This window comes from Bubalus bubalis, chromosome 10 (genome assembly GCF_019923935.1).
Source record: "Bubalus bubalis isolate 160015118507 breed Murrah chromosome 10, NDDB_SH_1, whole genome shotgun sequence".
Taxonomy (NCBI): Eukaryota; Metazoa; Chordata; class Mammalia; order Artiodactyla; family Bovidae; genus Bubalus; species Bubalus bubalis.
In genome coordinates this window covers 6,048,893-6,073,679 of record NC_059166.1, presented here as the reverse complement: position 1 = coordinate 6,073,679, position 24,787 = coordinate 6,048,893, and the positions used below count along the sequence as shown (strand labels likewise).

At 39.7% G+C, this 24,787-nt stretch overlaps 2 protein-coding genes across 8 annotated transcripts in view; both read right to left on the bottom strand.

Moving 5' to 3' along the window:
• PRKN (parkin RBR E3 ubiquitin protein ligase) overlaps nucleotides 1-24,787 on the bottom strand; it is a 1,206,600-nt gene that overhangs the window by 1,088,813 nt on the left and 93,000 nt on the right. The gene's annotated exons all lie outside the window — the stretch shown is intronic.
• On the bottom strand, nucleotides 13,760-15,387 carry LOC102406289 (biogenesis of lysosome-related organelles complex 1 subunit 2). The gene has a single exon (XM_025294974.3). It carries the CDS (start codon nucleotides 14,497-14,499, stop codon nucleotides 14,200-14,202), a length of 300 nt encoding a protein of 99 aa, XP_025150759.1. The 5' UTR covers nucleotides 14,500-15,387; the 3' UTR covers nucleotides 13,760-14,199.

Here is a 24,787-nt window from a genome sequence, read left to right as displayed (position 1 = left end):
GAAAAACCAATACTCCAGCAATACATTGTGTCCAAAATTCCTCTGCAGTAAGAAAGCCAAACTCTTGGAACATGAGAAAATTACCAGGAAGGGATGGTCAGATTATGCCAAGGTCTTAAAAAGTATAAGATTTTCCACACAGCAACATTAAAAGATATGATACACTTAGATTTTATTGTACCAATGAAGCTTTAATTATCACTGCATGATGACTATAATATTATGAAAACAAATTTCAGAATGAAGATGACATTCTTTTAGACTCTTGGAATCAAATAATGTTTCTGACAAAACGCACCTTCAACATATCTAGTCCAGTCCAAACTATGACTCCTAACCCATTCATGAACTGCAGGGTTTTCATAAAAATAAAATAAGGAAAGCAAAATAGAAAATATCAAAATATTACACATGCTAAGAGTAAATATTATGTTAGGAAACTTTTTTGTCAGGTAAACATAAACACAAGCATATAGTACAGTAATGAAAGTTTGAAAACACTAAACTTGAGTGACTCCTTCATTTTACAGGTGAAAAAAACAGGCTCTAAGGGACTCCCTTAAAGTTGTAACTCATTAATAACAGAGCCTGAAATTGAACCTATTCATCTCTTATTATGCGTGGTCCATATGTGCGTAACTATATATCCATCTCTAGGTCTATATCTACAGCTATAGCTATCTCCTTCACCTTAACTGTATGCCCTAATTTCATATATTAATTCTACTCTTAACCCTGGATATAATACTATATACTGTTAACATCACAGAGACATGCTAAATATTTACTGTAAAGGTAGATAATGATAACCATAGCAGAAATTTTGCAACACACCCCTTTATAAAATTATACTTTAAAAATCTGAGGCAACAGCATAAGCAAAGGGGCAAGTACAACTAAGGTGTGCTCTGGTGTCAGCAGCTTGACTGAAGCTCTTTCAGAAGAACAAAGACAAAGTAAATTTAGAAAAAAATGCATACACTGCATTAGATATTATACAGTAACATGAAGATTCTATTCTCCAAAGAGCTGGTTTAAACTGAAAATATACCACTCAGGGGAATTAAGATGTTTAAAAAGAAATTCCTTAATTAATAATTAACATTAAAAGGAAAGATTATAACTTCAACATGACTCTTGATGCCACTGTGAGACTGCAGAGATGATAAACCTGACCAAATCTGGATATTTGTGTGTTTTTAGGTTATTTTACTTATAAAGGGCTTCCCTGGTGACTCAGAGGTTAAAGTGTCTGCCTGGAATGCAGGAGACCTGGGTTCAATCCCTGGGTCAGGAAGATCCCCTGAAGAAGGAAATAGCAATCCACTCCAGTACTCTTGCCTGGAGAATCCCATGGACGGAGGAGCCTGGTGGGCTGCAGTCCATGGGGTCACAAAGAGTCGGACACGACCGAGTGACTTCACTTTCACTTTACTTATTAAAACTATTCAGCTCAATTCAGTCGCTCACTCATGTCCAACTTTTTGTGACCCCATGAATTGCAGCACACCAGGCCTCCCTGTCCATCCCCAACTCCCGGAGTTCACTCAGACTCACATCCATCAAGTCAGTGATGCCATCCAGCCATCTCATTCTCTGTCGTACCCTTCTCCTCCTGCCCCCAATCCCTCCCAGTATCAGAGTCTTTTCCAATGAGTCAACTCTTCTCATGAGGTGGCCAAAGTACTGGAGTTTCAGCCTCAGCATCATTCCTTCCAAAGAAATCCCAGGGCTGATCTCCTTCACAATGGACTGGTTGGATCTCCTTGCAGTCCAAGGACTCTCAAGAGTCCTCTCCAATACCACAGTTCAAAAGCATCAATTCTTCGGAGCTCAGCTTTCTTCACAGTCCAACTCTCACATCCATACATGACCACAGGAAAAACCATAGCCTTGATTAGACAGACCTTTGTTGGCAAAGTAATGTCTCTGCTTTTAAATATGCTATCTAGGTTGGTCATAAGTTTCCTTCCAAGAAGTAAGCGTCTTTTAATTTCATGGCTGCAGTCACCATCTGCAGTGATTTTGGAGCCCAAAAGATAAAGCCTGACACTGTTTCCACTGTTTCCCCATCTATTTCCCATGAAGTGATGGGACCAGATGCCATGATCTTAGTGTTCTGAATGTTCAGCTTTAAGCCAACTTTTTCACTCTCCTCTTTCACTTTCATCAAGAGGCTTTTTAGTTCCTCTTCACTTTCTGCCATAAGGGTGGTGTCATCTGCATATCTGAGGTTATTGATATTTCTCCCAGCAATTTCCAGCTTGTGCTTCTTCCAGCCCAGCATTTCTCATGATGTACTCTGCATAGAAGTTAAATAACCAGGGTGACAATATACATGAAAAACAACACAGAAATGTTTTCCATTCTTTGAGTTGTTTCATCCATATGGACTTCCCAAATGGCTCAGTGATAAAGAAGACACCTGCTGATACAGGATGCAGGTTTGATCCCTGGGTCTGGAAGATCCCCTGGAGGAGGAAATGGCAACCCACTATACTACTCTTGCCAAGATAATCCCATGGACAGAGGAGCCTAGCAGGCTACAGTCCATGGGGCTTCAAAGAGTTGGACACGACTGAGCACACACACAGTTGTGAAACATGTACACATATGCAAGCACACACAGACACACTATAGATAGGCAGACAGTGAGATAAGCAAGCAGACTGAAGAAAGCCTAAAATAATTGGTTCCTCTACCCATATTGTTCCATAGCTTCCTTGTTTCATTAAGCAATATATTATGGGCATCTTTCATACAGTCCTCATTCATTCTAGTGAATGTACAGCTCCCACTTTATACACACTCTTGTTGCTATTCAGTCGCTAAGTCATGTTGGACTCTTTGCAACCCCATGGGCTGAAGCATGCAAGGCTTCCCAGTCCTTCACTGTTTCCCGGAGCTTGCTCAAACTTGTGTCCATTGAGTCAATGATGCCATCCAACCATCTCATCCTCTGTCGTCCCCTTCTCCTCCTCCCTTCAACGTTTCCCAATGTCAGTCATCTCTTTGCATCAGGTGGCCAAAGTATTGGAGCTTCAGCTTCGGCACCAGTCCTTCCAATGAACATTCAGGACTGATTTCCTTTAGGATGGACTGGTTGGATCTCTTTTCAGTCCAAGGGCCTCTCAGGAGTCTTTCTCAGCACCACAGCTCAAAATCATCAATTCTTTGGCTCTCAGCTTTCTTTATGTCTAACTCTCACCTCCAGACATGGCTACTGGAAAAACCATAGCTTTAACTATACGAACTTTTTTTTGACACATTCTACAATTTAATAAATACTAATTAAGGAGAGAATTTTTATGGTAAATTATGTATTTTTCCAAATATAAAGGTAACATTTGCACATGTGTTATGATATATAACAGTATAACTGTATATTGGGTTTTAAATAGCATACTATCCCTCAACGCACTTTTATCAGTGAATTTTGCTTGTCTGCTACAGCAGATGAGGAATTAAGGCACTATATCCATTCCTTCCTTCTTTCCTTATCTGCCTCTTCACTTTGGCATTTATAGTTCATTTTTTGCTCTTCCACTGGTTCCACTTACAACCGAAATATATACTAAACTCTCCTGTTGATCTGTCAACCTGAAATCAATTACTACTTCAATGAAAGATGAAAATTTGCCACACATACACTTTGTCCTACAATCTCCTTCTCAAATCTTCTGATATTGTTAATTATTTTTATGTTTCTATCATCTAGACAATAATTTAGTCTCTAATATTTTGTATACGATTTGATTCTAAAGTTCAGTGTAAGTACATTAAACTTTAATGTAAGTACATTAAAATTCAAAGTAAGTACATATCTAGTCCTGAAGTGAAAGTGTTAGTTGCTCAGTTGTGTCCAACTCTGTGCCATCCCATGGACTGTAGTTAGCCAGGCTCCTCTGTCCATGGGATTTCCCAGGCAAGAATACTGGAGTGGGTTGCCATTTCCTTCTGCAGAGGATCTTCCTGACCCAAGCATCGAACCCAGGTCACCTGCATTGCAGCCAGATACTTTACCTTCTGAGCCACCAGGGAAGTCCATTTAAGTACCATTCATAGAAGAATCAGGTGGTATGTTAAGATCCTTCAGTTCAGTTCAGTTCAGTCACTCAGTCGAGTCCGACTCTTTGCAACCCCATGGACTGCAGCAGGCCAGGCTTCCCTGTCCATCACTAACTCTCAGAGCTTCTTCAAACTCATGTCCATCGAGTTGGTGATGCCATCCAACCATCTCATCCTCTGCTGTCCCCTCTGTCGTTTAGATCCTTAGGGAATTTTTCATACTAACACAAAAGTCTTCCTTCATGAAGGAGAATTTTCAAAGTTTCAAGCTTCAGTGTACTATCTTTTGTCTTTTAGTTTCCCCAGTTCCTTCTAGGCTATATTCAGCCATCACTTTTCCTGAATTTCATACTACCCTTTTACTCAAAATTTTTTGATGATCATTCAATATATTTTCATAAAGACATTCTTTATCAATATTTGCATTCCTCTGGAGTATGATTAAAAATTAGATATAGAATTCTATATTTAAATTAACATTTCTCAGGCCTTTGAAGATATTGCTTGGATGGCTTCTAGGATCCAGTGTTGTTGATGAAAATCCTGAAACCGTGATTCATTTCTTTGCAGATAATCTATTTTATGCACATTAGAAGACTTTAGCATTTTCTGCTCTATCGTAAGAATTTTGAAATTTCACCAAGATATGCGTAAATATAGTTCACTTTTATCCATCTTGCTTGCGAGACTTTTTAATCTGACTACTGATGCCTCTGTGCAGTGATAGCCCTGATTCTGCATGCCCAAATCCCAGCCCTTTGGTTCTCTGGACTGACCATGTAATAATTTGCTTTGGTCTTTGGGGCCTTTGCTTTGGCAAAGGGAAGTAACTGGAGCCTTGAAAACACAGTATGCTTTAGAACTCCCACTCATGCTGCCCTTAGGAATCCTGCTGCTAAGAGAGCAAGCCAAGTTTAGCAGGATGATGAGACGTGCTCAGTTACTCCTCTCATCACAGCCAACTGCCAGTTGTGCAATGAGTTTATTTTATATCAGCTAATCCCCAGCCAATCTTCCAGCTGCCCAGACTCACGAGTGACTTCAGGTGAGGGAACCAACCTTGCCCAGACCAACCAGCCAAATCACAGGCATATAAGCTAAATGACTGGTTGCTGTTTCAAGCCAGTAAGTTGTTCAGCCCTGTCTTACACAGCCAAGGTTCATCAGCACAGAGTATTTATTCAGCTTATAAAAATATTCTTTCCTTGAACTGCATTCTCTGCCTTTCATTCCAGTTTGAGCTTCATCCAGCCCAGCATTTCGCTGATGTACTCTGCATAGAAGTTAAATGAACAGGGTGACAATATACAGCCTTGACGTCCTCCTTTCCCGACTTGGAACCAGTCTGTTGCTCCATGTCTGGTTCTAACTGTTGCTCTGTTGCTTCTTGACCTGCATACAGGTTTTGCAGGAAGTAGGTAAGGCGCTCTGCTATGCTCTTTAAGAATTTTCCACAGTCCAGATTTTGACTCTATTGACTCTATCTCCTGGTCTGCTTAATTTTTCTTTTTATTTTTAAATTTCCTTCTTTCTGTTTTAACTGTTGGGATTAATTTTTAATTTAACTTGAAGATTAAAAACAAGCCTAACTTTCAACAATGTCCTTTCTATAAGTTTGTCCAGTAAGAATTTAATTCAATAATACCATTTTCAATTTCCCGGAAATTTCTTGTTTTCTGATTGCCTCTTCTTCATAATAGCCAGTTATAGCTGTAATACCCTCTTAAATCCTACTAGATGTACTCTCAAGACCTCTTTTTTAAAGTCTCCTGTGTTCCTTGAGTTATACTTAACTCTTCTTGTACCAGTTACTCTTTTGTTCATATAAATATAGTTTTCCCTTAAATATCTGATGATTCCTGATTGGCAGTTTATTGTTCTAAATAAAAACATGATAGCAATTAATAGGAAGCGTGCACTGTTTCATCTATGTATGTTGTGAAACACATTATCCCCAGAGCCTTCTCCATGGGATGAAAGGGATGTCAACTGCCAGACTCCTCTTGGGCTTCGTGAGCAGAAAAGCAGGCAGTTGACCCCTACAACTGCCAAATAAGACACATTGCATTTTATGTGTAAATGTTTCATGAATTTCATTACTGGACACCTTTTCTACTTTTTCTCCAATGTTCCATGTAGAACTTCACAGTAGGGGGAAAAATAATCTGTTTCTTTATTTTAATGCTATCATAGGAAAAAAGAAATTAGGCTACTGTGTTTAGTCTGCTGGCTTAAACCAAAAGCATGGTAATCAGTTTTGCTATCAACCTCTTTCTAAATTCTCACATGTAAGCTTCTCTGGGTCATATATGCCTGATGCTGAGAAGAGAATTCAGGAAATTTTACCTTTGAGAGAATACAATTTGAGAATTTTTTTGTGTGTAAGGAATAAATTATTCTTGTACAGAATAATTTAAATTTCTAATACAGAGATTTTATAAGGAAAACTTGGCTTTTCTCCTAAATTCACAGGAATATATACCTTATAACACCTTCCAAGGGACTTCTGAAATTAGCAATTACATAGATGAATGGTTTACTCTTTGCAAACATTGCTACACTAAACACTCTAGAATTTAAAGTTCATTTAAGTTTCCTGACACTAAATATTTCTTTTGATATGTTTCAAACTTACAAAAGCAACCAAAGCTTGAAAGAAAAGCAGTAGATTAAAATAAAGTAAGGTTCTTTTCCAATGGCAACAGAGATGAATCATTTTCCAAGGAGAGTTCATCAAGGCTAGAAACTGGCAGAAGAATAGCAGCCCTCACCTTCAAAGAATGAGCTAATCTTAAAACACACCCCACCTACTGTTTAGCTTTAATGTATTAATATGTCGATTTGCCTTCAGTCTCAAGGCTGGTGCCCAAGAGGCTACAGTGATTAAAAACAAACAAACAAAAAAACTCTATAAAAATGCATATCTAATAAGGCTTAATCTATTTCTATTTTAAAATAGTGATTTTTTAAAAATGTGACAGAAGAGCCTAATTTTCAAAAGAAAACTTATAGGTGCCCCCAAATAAATATATCAAAGAAGTAAACTGGAATTGTTTTGCATAAGGAAGTTTGGGGTGAGGGATTGAAAAGCCTCATAACTTAGTTTTTATGAACTGGAGGTACAGCAAAGATGCCTTTTCCTCAAAGGAGGCTGAAATTCACTCTCCAAATACATGCAGGGGGAAAAAAACTATGACTTCACGTTTTGAAATTAATATAGGCATATTTTCCATAAATACTTATTGAAAATGAAAATATTTCAGCAACTAATTTCTTAACTAACATGTCACAAAATGCTTCAAGGTCAGGAGAGGCAGCGGTGAGGAGATACCCCGTATCCAAGGTAAGGAGCACTGGCTGCGCTTTGCTGGAGCAGCCGTGAAGAGATACCCCACGCCCAAGGTGAGAGACACCCAAGTAAGATGGTAGGTGTTGCAAGAGGGCATCAGAGGGCACACACACTGAAACCATAATCACAGAAAACTAGTCAATCTAATCACACTAGGACCACAGCCTTGTCTAACTCAATGAAACTAAGCCATGCACTGTGGGGCCACCCAAGATGGGCAGCTCATGGTGGAGAGATCTGACAGAATGTGGTCCACTGGAGAAGGGAATGGCAAACCACTTCAGTAATCTTTCCTTGAGAACCCCATGAACAGTATGAAAAGGCAAAATGATAGGATACTGAAAGGGGAGCTCCCCAGGTCAGTAGGTGCCCAATATGCTACTGGAGATCAGTGAAGAAATAACTCTAGAAAGAATGAAGGGATGGAGCCAAAGCAAATAAAATACCCAGTTCTGGATGTGACTGGTGATAGAAGCAAGGTCTGATGCTGTAAAGAGCAATACTGCATAGGAACCTGGAATGTCAGGTCCATGAATGAAGGCAAATTGGAAGTGGTCAAACAGGAGATGGTAAGAGTGAATGTCAACATTCTAGGAATCAGCAGACTAAAATGGACTGAAATGGGCGAATTTAACTCAAAGTGAAGTTGCTCAGTCGTGTCCGACTCTTTGCTACCCCATAGACTGTAGCCTACCAGGCTTCTTCATCCATGGGATTTTCCAGGCAAGAATACTGGAGTGGGTTGCCATTTCCTTCTCCAGGGCATCTTCCCGACCCAGGTATTGAACCCAGGTCTCCCGCAATGCGAGCAGACGCTTTACCCTCTGAGCCACTGGGGAAGCCCCCAGATGACCATTATATCTACTACTGCAGGCAGGAATCCCTTAGAAGAAATGAAGTAGCCATCATGGTCAACAAAAGAATCCGAAATGCAGTACTTGGATACAATCTCAAAAATGACAGAATGATCTCTGTTCGTTTCCAAGGCAAACCATTCAATATCACAGTAATCCAAGTCTATGCCCCAACCAGTAATGCTGAAGAATCTGAAGCTGAACGGTTCTTTGAAGACCTACAAGACCTTTTAGAACTAACACCCAAAAAAGATGTCCTTTTCATTATAGGGGACTGACCTAGAGCCAGACATCCTGGAATGTGAAGTCAAGTAGGCCTTAGAAAGAATCACTATGAACAAAGCTAGTGGAGGTGATGGAATTTCAGTTGAGCTATTTCAAATCCTGAAAGATGATGTTGTGAAAGTGCTGCACTCAATATGCCAGCAAATTTGGAAACCCAGCAGTGGCCACAGGACTGGAAAAGGTCAGTTTTCATTCCAATCCCAAAGAAAGGCAATGCCAAAGAATGCTCAAACTACCACACAATTGCACTCATCTCACACGCTAGTAAAGTAATGCTCAAAATTCTCCAAGCCAGGCTTCAGCAATACGTGAACCGTGAACTTCCAGATGATCAAGCTGGTTTTCGAAAAGGCAGAGGAACCAGAGATCAAATTGCCAACATCCGCTGGATCATGGAAAAAGCAAGAGAGTTCCAGAAAAACATCTATTTCTGGCTTCCTTGACTATGCCAAAGCCTTTGACTGTGTGGATCACAATAAACTATGGAAAATTCTGAAAGAGATGGGAATACCAGACCACGTGATCTGCCTCTTGAGAAATCTGTATGCAGGTCAGGAAGCAACAGTTAGAACTGGACATGGAACAACAGACTGGTTCCAAATAGGAAAAGGAGTTCATCAAGGCTGTATATTGTCACCCTGCTTGTTTAACTTACATGCAGAGTACATCAAGAGAAATGCTGGACTGGAAGAAGCACAAGCTGGAATCAAGACTGCCGGGAGAAATATCAATAACCTCAGATATGCAGATGACACCACCCTTATGGCAGAAAGCAAAGAAGAACTAAAAAGCCTCTTGATGAAAGTTAAAGAAGAGAGTGAAAAAGTTGGCTTAAAGCTCAACATTCAGAAAATGAAGATCATGGCATCCCGTCCCATCACTTCATGGGAAATAGATGGGGAAACCGTGGAAACAGTGTCAGACTTAATTTTTTGGGGCTCCAAAATCACTACAGATGGTGACTGCAGCCATGAAATTAAAAGACGCTTACTCCTTGGAAGGAAAGTTACGACCAACCTAGATAGCATATTCAAAAGCAGAGACATTACTTTGCCAACAAAGCTTCGTCTAGTCAAGGCTATGGTTTTTCCTGTGGTAGTATATGGATGTGAGAGTTGGACTGTGAAGAAGGCTGAGTGCCGAAGAATTGATGCTTTTGAACTGTGGTGTTGGAGAAGACTCTTGAGAGTCCCTTGGACTGCAAGGAGATCCAACCAGTCCATTCTGAAGGAGATCAGCCCTGGGATTTCTTTGGAAGGAGATGCTGGGAGCCAGCGTGAGGAACTCTGCCCATGGCAAAGGTCATGAGGAAGGAGGCTCGGCATACGCAAAGGCGGGATCGAGTCTCAGGAGTCCCCCTGGAAATTCTCGAGCACCTACCCCCCAAACCAGAATCTGCCTACTTTACTGCTTTGTGCTCTCACCTACACCTCTGACTTTATGGGGGGCTGTCCCCCACCACCTCTCTCTGAAAAAGAGCTAACTTACAGCTCCAGTTAATAAAGTTCCTATGCATGACAAGAGTGTTTCAACCTACAAACTCCTTTGGAAGTCCTCTAGCCTGCCTGAACAGGTTCTTCCGGCCGCATGTGATTGTTCATAGCCTCACAACCGTGAGAGGCATGAGATGTTCTAAACTGTCTAAATACAGATTCCTTTGAGCAGTTAAAAGATTGATTAGAAATTGTATTGGTGAAGGGTTTTTCACTTGTTGGGCCAATGTTTGCTGCTAAGTTTCCATATCCCTTACCTACTGTGTCCCTGGGAGTGTATTGATTAATATAATTGGTGTATAGGAATGTAAGTAGTAGCTTTAATGTTTGTAACCTTGGACCCTTGAGTTAATTCTTTTTCTTGTTATAGCCCACCACACCTTTGTCCTATAGGAATGCAACTTTATCTAATGCTTTCGGAGGGTGGTGCCTGACTTTACAATAATCACCTTTAGAGAAAAATAAGTTTTCTGAAGAAAGGATCATAAAATGTTAACAGGCCTCTTGGCCAGAAATGATGTAAACCACCTAAACTTTTGCATATGATAAGCTTGCAGGAAGAAAGCCTGGTTTACTGCTGACTCTACCTCTTCCCCCATTATACTCTATGCACAACTTAAGGTATAAAAACTACTTTTGAAAATAAAGTGCAGGCCTTGTTCACCGAAGCTTGGTCTCCCCATGTGGTTCTTTCTCTCACCTTCTGGCTGAATTCCCATTTGGAACGTGGAGGTTCTACGTCAAGCCTACTAATTATGCCTGGGCTTCTAAGATCTGACCGGGGAGGCCTTAGTGTCTCCTCTCCTTTGGGAGAACGGGAGGACACCTGCAGTATACGTAGGTGACGTAAATTCCTTGCCTTGGAATTTTATTAGCTTTCCATGTAAACCAAGTTATTCAGCCTCTTTTCTCCACTGAATTTTCCTGCTGAGCTATCCTTATTCTATTACTGTTTATATCTCTAATTAATATTTAAATAAAGCTATTGTATCCAGTTTGCTGACGCCGTCCCCGCTTCGAATTCCCTGGATCCACTGGGGCTGGACCCCGGCAAGGAATGATGCTAAAGCTGAAACTCCAGTACTTTGGCCACCTCATGCGAAGAGTTGACTCATTGGAAAAGACTCTGATGCTGGGAGGGATTGGGGGCAGGAGGAGAAGGGGATGACAGAGGATGAGATGGCTGGATGGCATCACTGATTCGATGGACGTGAATCTGGGTGAACTCCGGGAACTGGTGATGGACAGGGAGGCCTGGCATGCTGCGATTGACGGGGTGACAAGGAGTCGGACACGACTGAGTGACTGAACTGAACTGAACTGAACTGGAATGCAAAAGTAGGAAATCAAGAAACACCTGGAGTAACAGGCAAATTTGGCCTTGGAATTCGGAATGAAGCAGGGCAAAGACTAATAGAGTTTTGCCAAGAAAATGCACTGGTCATAGCAAACACCCTCTTCCAACAACACAAGAGAAGACCCTACACATGGACATCACCAGATGGTCAACACCAAAATGAGACTGATTATATTCTTTGCAACCAAAGATGGAGAAGCTCTATACAGTCAACAAAAACAAGACCAGGAGCTGACTGTGGCTCAGATCATGAACTCCTTATTGCCAAATTCAGACTGAAATTGAAGAAAGTGGGGAAAACCACTAGACCATTCAGGTATGACCTAAATCAAATCCCTTATGACTATACAGTGGAAGTGAGAAATAGATTTAAGGGACTAGATGTGATAGAGTGCCTGATGAACTATGGACGGAGGTTCGTGACAGTGTACAGGAGACAGGGATCAAGACCATTCCCGTGGAAATGAAATGTGAAAAAGCAAAATGGCTGTCTGAAGAGGCCTTACAAATAGCTGTGAAAAGAAGAGAAGCGAAAAGCAAAGGAGAAAAGGAAAGATATAAGCATCTGAATGCAGAGGTGGATGAAACTGGAGCCTATTACACAGAGTGAAGTAAGCCAGAAAGAAAAACACCAATACAGCATACTAACACATATATATGGAATTTAGAAAGATGGTAACGATAACCCTGTATGCAAGACAGCAAAAGAGACACAGATGTATAGAACAGTCTTTTGGACTCTGTGGGAGAGGGCGAGGGTGGGATGATTTGGGAGAATGGCATTGAAACTGTATAATATCATATATGAAATGAATTGCCAGTCCAGGTTCAATGCAGGATACAGGATGCTTGGGGCTGGTGCACTGGGATGACCCAGAGGGGTGGGTGGTACGGGGAGGGAGGAGGGAGGGGGTTCAGGAGGGAACACGTGTACACCTGTGGCACATTCATGCTGATGTATGGCGAAACCAATACAACACTGTAAAGAAATTAGCCTCCAATTAAAACAAATAAATTTATTTTAAAAAAAAAGAATAGCAAGAAGAGATAAGAAAGCCTTCTTCAGCGATCAATGCAAAGAAATAGAGGAAAACAACAGAATGGGAAAGACTAGAGATCTCTTCAAGAAAAATGAGAGATACCAAGGGAACATTTCATGCAAAGATGGGCTCGACAGAGGACAGAAATCTACTGAGCGACTGAACTGAACTGAACAAAATGGTAGAGACACTTGTTGCGAGCCACATGTGACATCAATGCTTGTGCTCAGTCGTGTCTGACTCTTTGCGACCTCATGGACTTTAGCCCCCCAGGTTCCTCTGTCCATGGGATTCTCCAGGCAAGAATACCGGATTGGGCTGCCATTCCCTTCTGTAGTGGATCTTCCTGACCCAGGGATTGAACTTGCGGCTCCTGTATTGCAGGCAGATTCTTTACTGCTTAGCCAAATGCGACATAAAAGGCACAAGTTTTACTCTCCAGGATCAAATGTGATTCCCATATAAAGCTGAAGCCAAACTGCAGAGTGCTTAATTCTGTAGCAGATCAATAAAGGTTGGAGTACTTAAGTGGATGCACCTGCATTTTTTGAGGATAACTGGTATGCAAGCAAACTGAGGAGGAAGACGAGCAACAGTGGGGGAAACACCGGCAGATTTTAGAGAAAAGGACACGTCAAGGTGACAAGAGAGCATCTGTGTAATGAAGTGGAAAATGACATTTTTTTTGGAGTTTGAAGGGAAATAAAATTAAACTGCCAAGAGTGGGAAATATAATTAGTGTTTGCTTCCACTTCCTGTTGGGCCTGTCCTTTCTTCACTCAGACCAGGCTTGGACAAATGGCTTGCTTTGACTGATGACATGGGACAAAAGAGGTGGCCAAGACTTCCCTTCTGTCTGCCGTAGGTGGGATGTAGCCTAGATAGGACCAGCTCATCCCAGGGCAAAGACAGCACGAGCAATACTATGCCAGTCCACAAGGAACAGGTAACTGAGCAAGGAATAAATCAGTAGTGGTGAAGCCACTGCATCCATCACTACTGCAGCACAGACTAGCCTGACTGACGGGCAGATTACAACCAGATTAAGGACGATGTTAAAATGAGGACCTGATGTCAAGTGTCTCATGCTAAGTTACCAGTTTTCATCTCCAAACATGTCTTTTCACTCAGTGGTTTTAACCTGGGGATGGGCAATGCTGAGCTTGGTTTTGTCTGGTCTTGACATGGCAGCCTGACAGTCAATATATATGTCCACCCCTCTAGAAGTCAAAGATGAAAAGAATTGTCTTTGCTCAAATATCATTGTCTTAGCAAGACTTGATTGGCTGATTTAAAATTTTTGTTTTGTTTTGTTTTGTTTTCCTTTTTTAATTTAGAATCTTGTTAGCAATACATTACATCCTTGATAGAAAAAAACCACCTTTTACACAGTAACTCAAAAACCAACCATTTAAGAAAATAATACAGTAATTAACTGCTACTCATTTGATTCTACTGGCAGGCCCAGGTTTATCTGAACTTTGAGAAACTCTTTGTCCTGAATGGATGATGAAGCATTCAAGTAAAAGGTAAGGAGTTATAAGTGTTGAGTTTCTGAGGATTCTGCCTCAAAAGAAGTTCCTCCAGGGATAGCCACAGTTCTCCAGTTTACTCCAATGTTGGGATGTTTCTGGGACGACCAGCATAGTTGCCTTTTGAGGAGTTTTGACAATTCATCAACCTGAAGATTCAGGTCTATAATTATAAAACATTCTTTCCACATTAAAAAAGACTTTGTCCCCACAGTTGTTTTTCATCGCTTCTCCAGCTTCTTGTACTTGGCTTCCAGTTTTTTTGAATATGCATCCAACTTGTAGGCTGCCTGCTCAAGAGCTGCTACTTGCTCCTCAATTATGTTGATCTGATCCAGATAAGGCTGCAGTCCAGCATACTTCTGGTTTAAGTCCTTTAAGTTTTTACTAATGTTTATAGCAATATCTTTCATTTCAAGATACTTCAGGCTGGTTAGTTTATTCATATTTTCCAGGAGCTTATAGTCTTCACTGGTGGCCGTCAGCTCCCCAGTCAGGTAAGTTGCCATTTTGGAGAACATGTCCCGGCAGAGCTCATTTATGTCAGCCTCAGCAGGCTCCTTTGCTTCCTCAGCAGTCTCCACAGCGACATTATCTCGAACTGGCTCCTCGCGGTGGATCGCGGGGACACCCTCGGCCGCTGCCGCCGCCGCCGCCCTGATTTAAAATTGTAAAGCAGCCTTCTCATCATTTACTACGCTCTGTAGGTTCCTTCCTTGCTGTCTTTTTTCTCCATAGCACATCACCACCACTTGTGTGCATGTGCATAAACACATGCATATACATACATGTATATACACCTTATTTGTTTACTTACAAAGTTGCAAAACCTTGAAAATTATTATCCATTCCACAGTGTCTCCCTAAAAAATCATGATCTCTATATTCCCAGGAAGAAGTGACAATTTCCTTTGTAACAAATGAAAATAGGAAAGGCAAAAGCACTGGGAAATTTATTCCAGTTGCTTCATTAGTAACAACTTGCAAGAAAGACTTGGAGCCTGTTTTCTCTAACAGATAAATTGTATCACAGCTCAAAGCACGTCTTGAACTGCACAGGACTGACAGATTTTGACTAATGAAGGACGTGTTTCAGCTGAGCAGGTGCTAGGAAAAGCCCCACTCATATTGCCAAAGCAAAGCAGTGTTACTTAAGACCAAAGATAAAATGCAGAACCCGTTTTTCCCATGATGAGCAAGGTATTTCTGGTACATTATGGGTTAACATGCTTTTTTTTCTTTTTTTGTTTTTTTGCATGCTGACTGGAGGAGTTACCATTTTCATGTTTGTTTTTAATGGCAAAACAAATGTGAAATTTTAAACAAAACAATTTTAATGTACTTCTGTAATGCTATGATTTGAAAAGTAGAGACTGACTACACTATTCTCTGGTGGCTCAGACGGTAAAGAATCCTCCGGCAATGTAGGAAACCTGGATTTGATCCCTGGGTTGGGAAGATCCCCTGAAGAAGGGAACGTCTACCCATTCCAGTATTCTGACCTGGAGAATTCCATGGACAGAGGAGCCTGGCAGGCTATAGTCCATGGGGTCACAAAGAGTCAGACATGACTGAACAACTTTCACTTTCAAGACCGTTCACAGATAGCATGATTTTTTTTTCTTGCTTTCAAAAAACCTTTCCCCTCAAAGTAAGCCACAATACCTTTGAGATCAACTCTCTTGAACTAATCAGAGAAGAAATACTTGCTTATGAATTTCTACTCTCATTATTTCACAGATGACTGAAATCTAAACTAGAACACTCTATGGATATTCTAAAAAATTATCTGAGCATGGGATGATTAAAATATAGTACCATCACACTTGTCTCCAGAAGCATTATATTCTAGGAAACATTCATTAAAAAAAAAAAAAGAGAGAGAGAGAGAGAGAAACTGACCTTTCAAATTTTGAACAAGTCAAAAAACTTCAAATATTTGATAATTACCAGTGTCATATACCTGATGATACTAGTCGTAAGGGGGTATTCAGGATACCCTGAAGGGGGAACTTCAGGACAGATAAGGCAAAGTCCCCGCTGTGGAACTCACAACACACTAGACTGAGACAAAAACACATAATTACATCATCAGAAACTGACTAAGGAGAAATCTGTAGAAAGTGCTATGAGAACTTCAAGGCGGAAGTAAACATGTCTTGAAGACGAAGGAAAATTTCTAGGAATTGATATTTGAGCTCTGGGCTTTAGGGAGTGGACATAATGTCATAAGGTCAAACATAATCGAACATGTAAGAACTACAAAAGTCTTTGATTATAAGCAAGAAGGAAGCCATTGGTGACATAAATTTGACAGTGGAATAGAATCCAGATTTTCAGGAAATCAGGAATGAATGGGAGTGTAAGAAAGAGAACAAAGGTCATTCTTTCTACAAGTTTTCATGACGATGTCACAAAGGAAATAAATGACAGCTGCTTGAGGGCAAAGTGGAGTTGGAAACTGAGACAGAGGAAACCGCAGTATAATTGTCTAGACCACCGTGAAGAAGACACTGAAGATAAATACATTTTAGAAAGCAAAGAGAGGAGATGTAATGGTGAACCAAAATCAAACAGAAATAACGCTGAAGGTGAAGGAGGGAAAACTATCCTTTATTGAGTACTCAGTGTGCGCCAGATTTTTAGTGTATACTTTCTTACACATTTCCTTAATTAAGCCAGCATCATCCATAGGGTATTGCTGTCCCTAATTAACAGTCAAGAAATGATGAAGTAGAAAGTCTTATTAAGGACAGAACATCTCAGAGGTGATAGTCTCTTTCTGGGAAACAGAAGACAAGGTCATCTGTTCTAAAAAGCATTAGTAATCAGGTTTTGGAAATGGTAGAGCTCCTGTTTTGAATGGAGAAGCTAGTTCATAGCAGATAAGATAGGAAAGAAATAATCCTAATATATAGTAATTATTATACAATAACAAAAAATCTGGAATGACCAGATTTTTAAGCATAGTTCAACAATCAGTGTATTCCTTTACATGGATAAGGATCCAATGTATGCTTTACTAACAACAGCCTTAGTTTAGTTCAAACTAATGTTATCGCCATCAGTCCTTTATAATGTTTAATTTTAACTCCAGTAAAGGCATCTCTGTAAGGTAGTTGTACTAAAATAGTATCCCCTGTACTATTTCACAAGTATTTTCCCATGTGAAAACTCCATGCTGGGATCACTATCAAATGACTAATTTAAAGCTAATTATTTCAGCATTAATTTAGATAATGCTGCTAAGTCGCTTCAGTCGTGTCCCACTCTGTGTGACCCCATAGACAGCAGCCCGCCAGGCCTAACCCTAACCCTAACCCGTCCCTGGGATTCTCCAGGCAAGAACACTGGAGTGGGTTGCCATTTCCTTCTCCAATGCACAAAAGTGAGAAGTGAAAGAGAAGTCGCTCAGTTATGTCCTACTCCTCGAGACCCCATGGACTGCAGCCTACCAGGCTCCTCCGCCCATGGGATTTTCCAGACAAGAGTACTGGAGTGGGGTACCATTGCCTTCTCCGAATTTAGATAATGGGCCACAACAAATGGAAAAAGAATACTTCGATATTTCACCGGTTTCCTACTGCCCCAAATCAGATACAAGAAAACATTTCTGCTGTTATTTTTTTTTATGTATACATTAAAACATACCCTAAAATAACCTCAAAATGTTGTCATATTTATAAATTATATCCTAGCTGATCAGAGAATGCAATAAACAAATAAAAGTTTTAACACTAAGTTTATTAAGTCAAACTCAATTTTGTAACTTTTTCTGGTGTGAAAAAATAGCTAATATATAATGCCTGACCACATGGTCTTGCAGTCCTTTTGCTAATTACCTGTAAACCACTGAATAGGTTTTACAGTGGCTACTTCTTACTAACCATATTGTTTCCCTAAAAATATATTCCTCTTTTCATACATTTTTGTTTTAACTAGTGTCGAGGGCATTTGTATTTTTTAATAGCATATATGGCAGATGACTGGATATACAACATGACATATACGTATTCAAAGGAACGATGCTTTACATTTAAATTAATGTTAATTGCTTGATAAAAGTTTCAGCAGACCAAAATATTGCAAGTTTTATTTTAATCAACATTTAAAAATTCTTCATTAAAACCTGGCAGCCTCAAGCACAAGATGTGGCAGACAGACATTAAAATGTTGTAATAACAGTTTCTAATACAGAAAGCAATTAGCTCTTTAAAAAAATGATCTATTTTATATAAGCCATATCTAATTTGGGACATCTACTTTAAACAATGATAGAATTAAACTTGAATTCTGTCATATAATAAATCTAGAATTATAATTAATTTTTAAAGTACAAGCAGTTAGATAGCATAGCAGAGGAAATGATATGAAATTAAAACTTTAAAAGTATTTAAACCCTAATAAAATCTTGACTTCTAGCCCTCCCAGGAATTTTTATATGTTCCATTCTTTGTTCAACTGGATAAACTCTATGGGCCAGTGTAAATTCCTACTGGACCAGAATTATGTCTGATTCATCACCTGCATCAACCACCCACACAGGTCTGAAGGTATTTGTTGAAATATAACGTCTATACCTTTCAAATCCAGTAAGTGTCTTACCTGTACAGTAAACACATTGATTTGTTATCACTTTAAATCATATAGCAATAGTGTATAAAAATAATAAAAAAATTACTGAATATATCAAATAATTAGTAGGTATCCAAAAAGCCTTTTTAACTAAAACAACTAAATTCTTCCCTAAGCTTTTCATTGTCCTGCCAACCTAAGAGGTTTTCTTCTTCTTAATACTGCACAGATCTTTAGAAAAACTAATATCAATTACTTTGATTTCCCAGGCTGCCCAAACTGCTTATAGAACTTAGTAATTAAAGCTATTTTAAAATGATCCTAAATCTGAGCATCTTCCCATTTAGCCTGATTAGAAGCAGTCATCAATATTAACATCAATCACTGACAATTCAGTATACATTTGACATGGTAGAGGTGATCATTATCTAAAATCTCTTTCCTAAGATGTGACTATTATCTGGGGAAAAACATGTAATGGGGAATTAAGATATTTCTATTTCCAATAACTGATTCTACCATGAATCTTGTATAAAGCCTTCACATTCAGAGGCAAAGATCTCTTTATTGTAATATTCCATCTCACACTAAATGGCCTTGAATTCTGCCAGTATTTTAAAAGGCCACTTTGTTCATTCCTTCCCTTTCACCACAAATGCAGTAAGATATCAATGCATTGTGCACTGTCTTATAAATGTGTTCAGAGGCAGGTCCCCAAACTGATGATAGGTATCCAGAATAAAATAGTATTCAGAACTGCTAACTTGTAAAGCAAAAAAAAAAAAAAAATTCAATAGGAATCAACATAAGTTTTATAGAACCACTTGGCACATTTTAAAGACTTTGGTCAAACTGACTAGTATAACCAGGAAATTATAGATATTGATTCTTAAGTCCTTTGGTAGAATTCTCATCATTTGCCAAAACTTCATTCAAATATGACTGGCCACAAGACTTTGCAGCCACCAAGTGATGATCTGAAAACTTCTATGGTATTTGAAGGGCATGGTGATCTACTTTCTAGAGAAAAACAAAAGCTTTAGAGCAGAGTCATCTGCTTTGTCAGAGCAAACTTCGTGTCAGGTCACCTACTTCTGTCCTTATAAACTTCTAGTCTGCTGTATTAAGAAGTCTGTAAGTTTAACGGACTGGTTCCAAATCCTGACAGGAATATGTCAAGGCTTTATATTGTCACCTGCTTATTTAACTTATATGTAGAGTACATCATGTGAAATGCTGGACTGAATGACTCACAAGCTGGAATCAAGATTGCCAGGAGAAATATCAACAACCTCAGACATGCAGATGATACCACTCTAAGGGCAGAAAGCTAAGAGGAACTAAAGAGCCTCTTGATGAGAGTGAAAGAAGATAGTGAAAAAACTGGCTTAAAACAACATTCAAAAAACAAAGATCATGGCATACAGTCCTATCACTTCATGGCAAATAGATGGGGAAACAATGGAAACAGTTACAGACTTTATTTTGGGCTGTTCCAAAAATCACTGCAGATAGTGACTGCAGCCATGAAATTAAAAGACGCTTGTTCCTTGGCAGAAAAGTTATGACAAACCTAGACAGCATATTAAAAAGCAGAGACACTACTTTACCAACAATGGTCCATATAGTCAAAGCTATGGTTTTTCTAATAGTCATGTATGGGTGTGAGAACTGGACTGTAAAGAAGGCTGAGCACGGAATTGATGCTTTTGAACTGACTCTTGAGAGTCCCTTGGAGAGCAAGGAGATCAAACCAGTCAATCCTAAAGAAAATCAATCCTGAATATTCACTGGAGGGACTAATGCTGAAGCTGAAGCTCTAATACTTTGGCCACCTGATGCAAAGAGCCAAGTCATTGGAAAAGACCCTGATGTTGGGAAAGATTGAGGGCAATAGGAGAAAGGGGCAGCATAGGATGAGATGGTTAGACAGCATCACTGACTCAGTGGACCTAAGTTTGACAAACTCTGGGAGATAGTAAAGGACAGAGAAGCCTGGAGTGCTGCACTCCATGGAGTCGAAAAAAGTTGTTCACAACTTAGCAACTGAACAACAACAAATAAGTTAAATGCCAAAATTAAATTACAACTCTCAACAATCACTTACAGATGGAAGACCAACTGTCCTTATACTATAGTAAACAGCTCTTCCAACAGGAAGCTGAAGTGTTAACCCCGTGACCTGCCTGGGGGGCGGGGGGTGGGGGTGGGGGTCCCTTTTAAAAGGATACTGTAAGAATTGATATTGATTTTGTGTAACTATAATAAGAAAGAGAAATGTGTAAATAAGACAGACACAAAAATTGAAATGATAGACAAAACCGTGACTGAAACAAAAATTGTTTGTTCATAATAATATAAAAAATACAAGAAAATACTCTAATAAAATAGTCTAATGTAATAAATGTTTTAGAAAAGGCAGAGGAACCAGAGATCAAATTGCCAACATCTGCTGGATCATGGAAAAACAAGAGAGTTCCGGGAAAACATCTATTTCTGCTTTATTGACTATGTCAAAGCCTTTGACTGTGTGGATCACAATAAACTGTGGAAAATTCTGAAAGAGATGGGCATACCAGACCACCTGACCTGCCTTTTGAGAAACCTGTATGCAGGTCAGGAAACAACAGTTAGAACTGGACATGGAACAATAGACTGGTTCCAAATAGGAAAAGGAGTACGTCAAAGCTGTATATTATCACCCTGCTTATTTAACTTCTATGAAGAGTACATCATGAGAAATGCTGGGCTGGAGGAAGCACAAGCTGGGATCAAGATTGCCGGGAGAAATATCAATAACCTCAGATATGCGGATGACACCACCCTTATGGCAGAAAGTGAAGAGGAACTAAAAGCCTCTTGATCAAAGTGAAGGAGGAGAGTGAAAAAGCTGCTCAACATTCAGAAAACGAAGATCATGGCATCTGATCCCATCACTTAATGGCAAATAGATGGGGAAACAGGGGAAACAGTGTCAGACTTTATTTTTGGGGGCTCTAAAATCACTGCAGATGGTGATTGCAGCCATGAAATTAAAAGATGCTTACTCTTTGGAAGGAAGGTTATGATCAACCTAGATAGAATATGTAAAAGCAGAGACATTACTTTGCCAACAAAGGTCCATCTAATCAAGGCTATGGTTTTTCCAGTGGTCATGTATGGATGTGAGAGTTGGACTGTGAAGAAACCTGTGCGACTAAGAATTGATGCTTTTGAACTGTGGTGTGGAGAAGACTCTTGAAAGTCCCTTGGACTGCAAGGAGATCTAACCAGTCCATCTTCAAGGAGATTAGTCCTGGGTGTTCAATGGAAGGACTGATGTTGAAGCTGAAACTCCAGTACTTTGGCCACCTCATGCGAAGAGTTGACTCATTGGAAAAGACCCTGATGCTGGGAGGGATTAGGGGCAGGAGGAGAAGGGGACGGCAGAGGATGAGATGGCTGGATGGCATCACTGACTCGATGGACATGGGTTTGGGTAGACTCCGGGAGTTGGTGATGGACAGGGAGGCCTGGCGTGCTGCAATTCATGGGGTCGCGAAGAGTCAGACATGACTAAGCAACTGAACTGAACTGAATGTAATAAAAAAAATAATCAAGCTAACTTCTCCATAATAGAACATATTTTACAGAAATTTTTCTGGAAAACATATGCAAAACTAACAATCAAAGGATTTGGTAGGTGCAATCCTATGTGAGAAGGATTGTTTTATTTAAAATATTAGTAGTATTAACTTTCAATACTTAAGTTATATGTTATGTGCATATTAACTTTGAATGTGTCTTTTATATCCATCTCTCAGCATTTCACCGCTATTCCTTATGGCAACCCAGGTAAGTACTGCAATGGTCTCATGGTTTGAAATCAGACTAACTAAACCCTTAAGTGGGGGCTTCCCTGGTGGTTCAGTCAGTAAAGAGTCTTCCTGCAATGATGGAAACCCTGGTTTGTTCCCCGGATTGGGAATAGCCCATGGATAAGGAAATGGCAACTCACTCCAGTATTCTTGCCTGGAAAATCCCACTGACAGAGGAACCTTGGCAGGCTACAGACCATGGGGTCCCAAGAGTCGGACGTGAGTTAGTGACTAAACCTAAAGTCTTAAGTGAATGGATCCATTTTACTCCTTGGAAAAATAAAGATCGTAACTCCTAAGATTCTAGCTTCTAGAGAAGTTCAATTGTTAATAAAACCAGATTTATAAAACTTCATACAATTTGGCTGATTTTTCACTGCAGAAATCATAAGAATGCATATGGAACTGGAGGTTGCAGATTGCCTGGTTTCTGCTCCCACTCACTGAATGCAGTGTCCAAAGAACCCCACTGCTAGCGCCAGCAGCCCTATAAGGGTCTCTCTCCCCCTTGCACCTGGAATGTTCCTGGGATGGCAGAATGAAGTGACAGAGGGAAGAAGACCACTTGTGCCAAACTAAACAAGAGAATAAACATGGCAAACCACTTTTCATCATTGCCCCAAATACCCTAAGTAGGAGAGACATATAAACAATGGTTTACTCAACATTAATAAATCGCTTCTAAATAATTAAAAGTGGAAAATGTTCAATGAGAAACTAGATAGTTATAAAGAGAACTCCATGCATGAAGAAACTGCTACAAGGCACAGAGGCAAGAGAACTAACTAGCATTTAGAAACAGACCACAGAGGAGCCTGAATTTCCTTCAAGTCCTGGAAAAGCGGGTGTGCATTCCCTCCTTTACCCTTGGTTCTGGCTCTTCCTTAAGGCCGGAACGCCAGGGGTACATCCTGGGGGCTGAGATCGTGGCCTCTGGAAAGTCTTCTCTCTGCAATTTCTACTTCAGCCTGGATCACTTGCAATTGTAAAGGTACACTATCATGACTCTGCTTCCAGACCGCACGTCTCTTATGGCAAAATTTTGTGTCTTATTTAGCTTGTATCGCCACCAATGGCTGACACAAAGACAGTGGCAGACAAATCTTTATTCAATTAAATAAATCCTCCTAGATTCCAACTGCCCCATTTGTAATACTGAAGTTTTCTATTCCTTTCAGCTTCTATAATTCTATGATTTTTTAAATTGAAATACTGTACTCTTCCCTTAACTATTTTGCATCTATCAAAGAACAAAGCATCTTCTATAGTTTACCTTGATTTCTCCCTTTCATGCAAGCCAGTCCTGTGTGCTCACAAGAGCCAAGTTTCACACACAATAGTTAACAGAGTAGCCTCAGACATGTTTTTAATATGGGAAAGACACAACCTTGGGTCTTGGGAAGGGCAGTCAACTGCACTCTGAGCCATGTATCCAATTTACCAAATATATAATTCAGTAATAATAATAATTCAACTCCCATCTCTATCACTCTTTCTCCCCCTCATACCCCACCTCCTTCTCTTTCTTGATGTTTGACCATTCATAAAAATCAAATCAGTGCCACAGAAGGACTTGAGTTTTAGGGTAAAGTCATCAATATGATTAGGAGTGATGGCTCAAAAGCATCAGACTTGACTTTGCTTGACTGTGCGTGAGATCATATCTGTTAATGATGCTTTTCTTACCCTACATCTCAAATGTTCTCTAATAGTAGAGCTTTGTCACATTACCTCACCTTGTTATTAAATCTTTATTTAAATAACTCTTAATTTGCATTGCTCTTCCAAGGAATTTTATTTCTTAATTTGGCTGACAGTCAGATTTTTCAAACTGTCATTATGATTTAAGAGTTTGCTGATTCTCAGTGATAATCACATAAAGTTCAAAGGAAAACAGTTTGATGATACTTAATCGTCTCTGATGATTCCACTGATTGTTTTACACCAGTGGATCTGTTACCTCATACATGTAAATATCTCAAGCACATGACTAATTTCAGATTTCAGGGACTGGGGACCTGATCCATTTCGTATGGTGCATCTAGCTGAAATTCACGAAATATGACCTACTCTTCAGACCTACTCTACCAATCTCAATTCCTTGTGTTCACTCAGTTAGTAGCAATATCAGCTCTAAATCAGAAAGCCATCAGGGATGTTCACAGAAAAATCTGACTCCCAAACAAACAAATAACCAGCTACAAAGCATCCTGGATACAAGGCATTCCATTAAGAATTAAAATACTTCAGTACTCTTGAGTGCTGTGACTGAAACATAGTGGAAATTATAATAAAAATCAATTATTTGATACTTTCTAAATCTCAGTAACAGTTCCATATTACTTAAATATTCACACAATTTGCTCACAAAAAAAGT

What these genes read in the sequence shown, in the direction of transcription:
- LOC102406289 (XM_025294974.3), bottom strand. Translation starts at nt 14,499, where the DNA reads ATGTTCTCCAAAATGGCAACTTACCTGACTGGGGAGCTGACGGCCACC.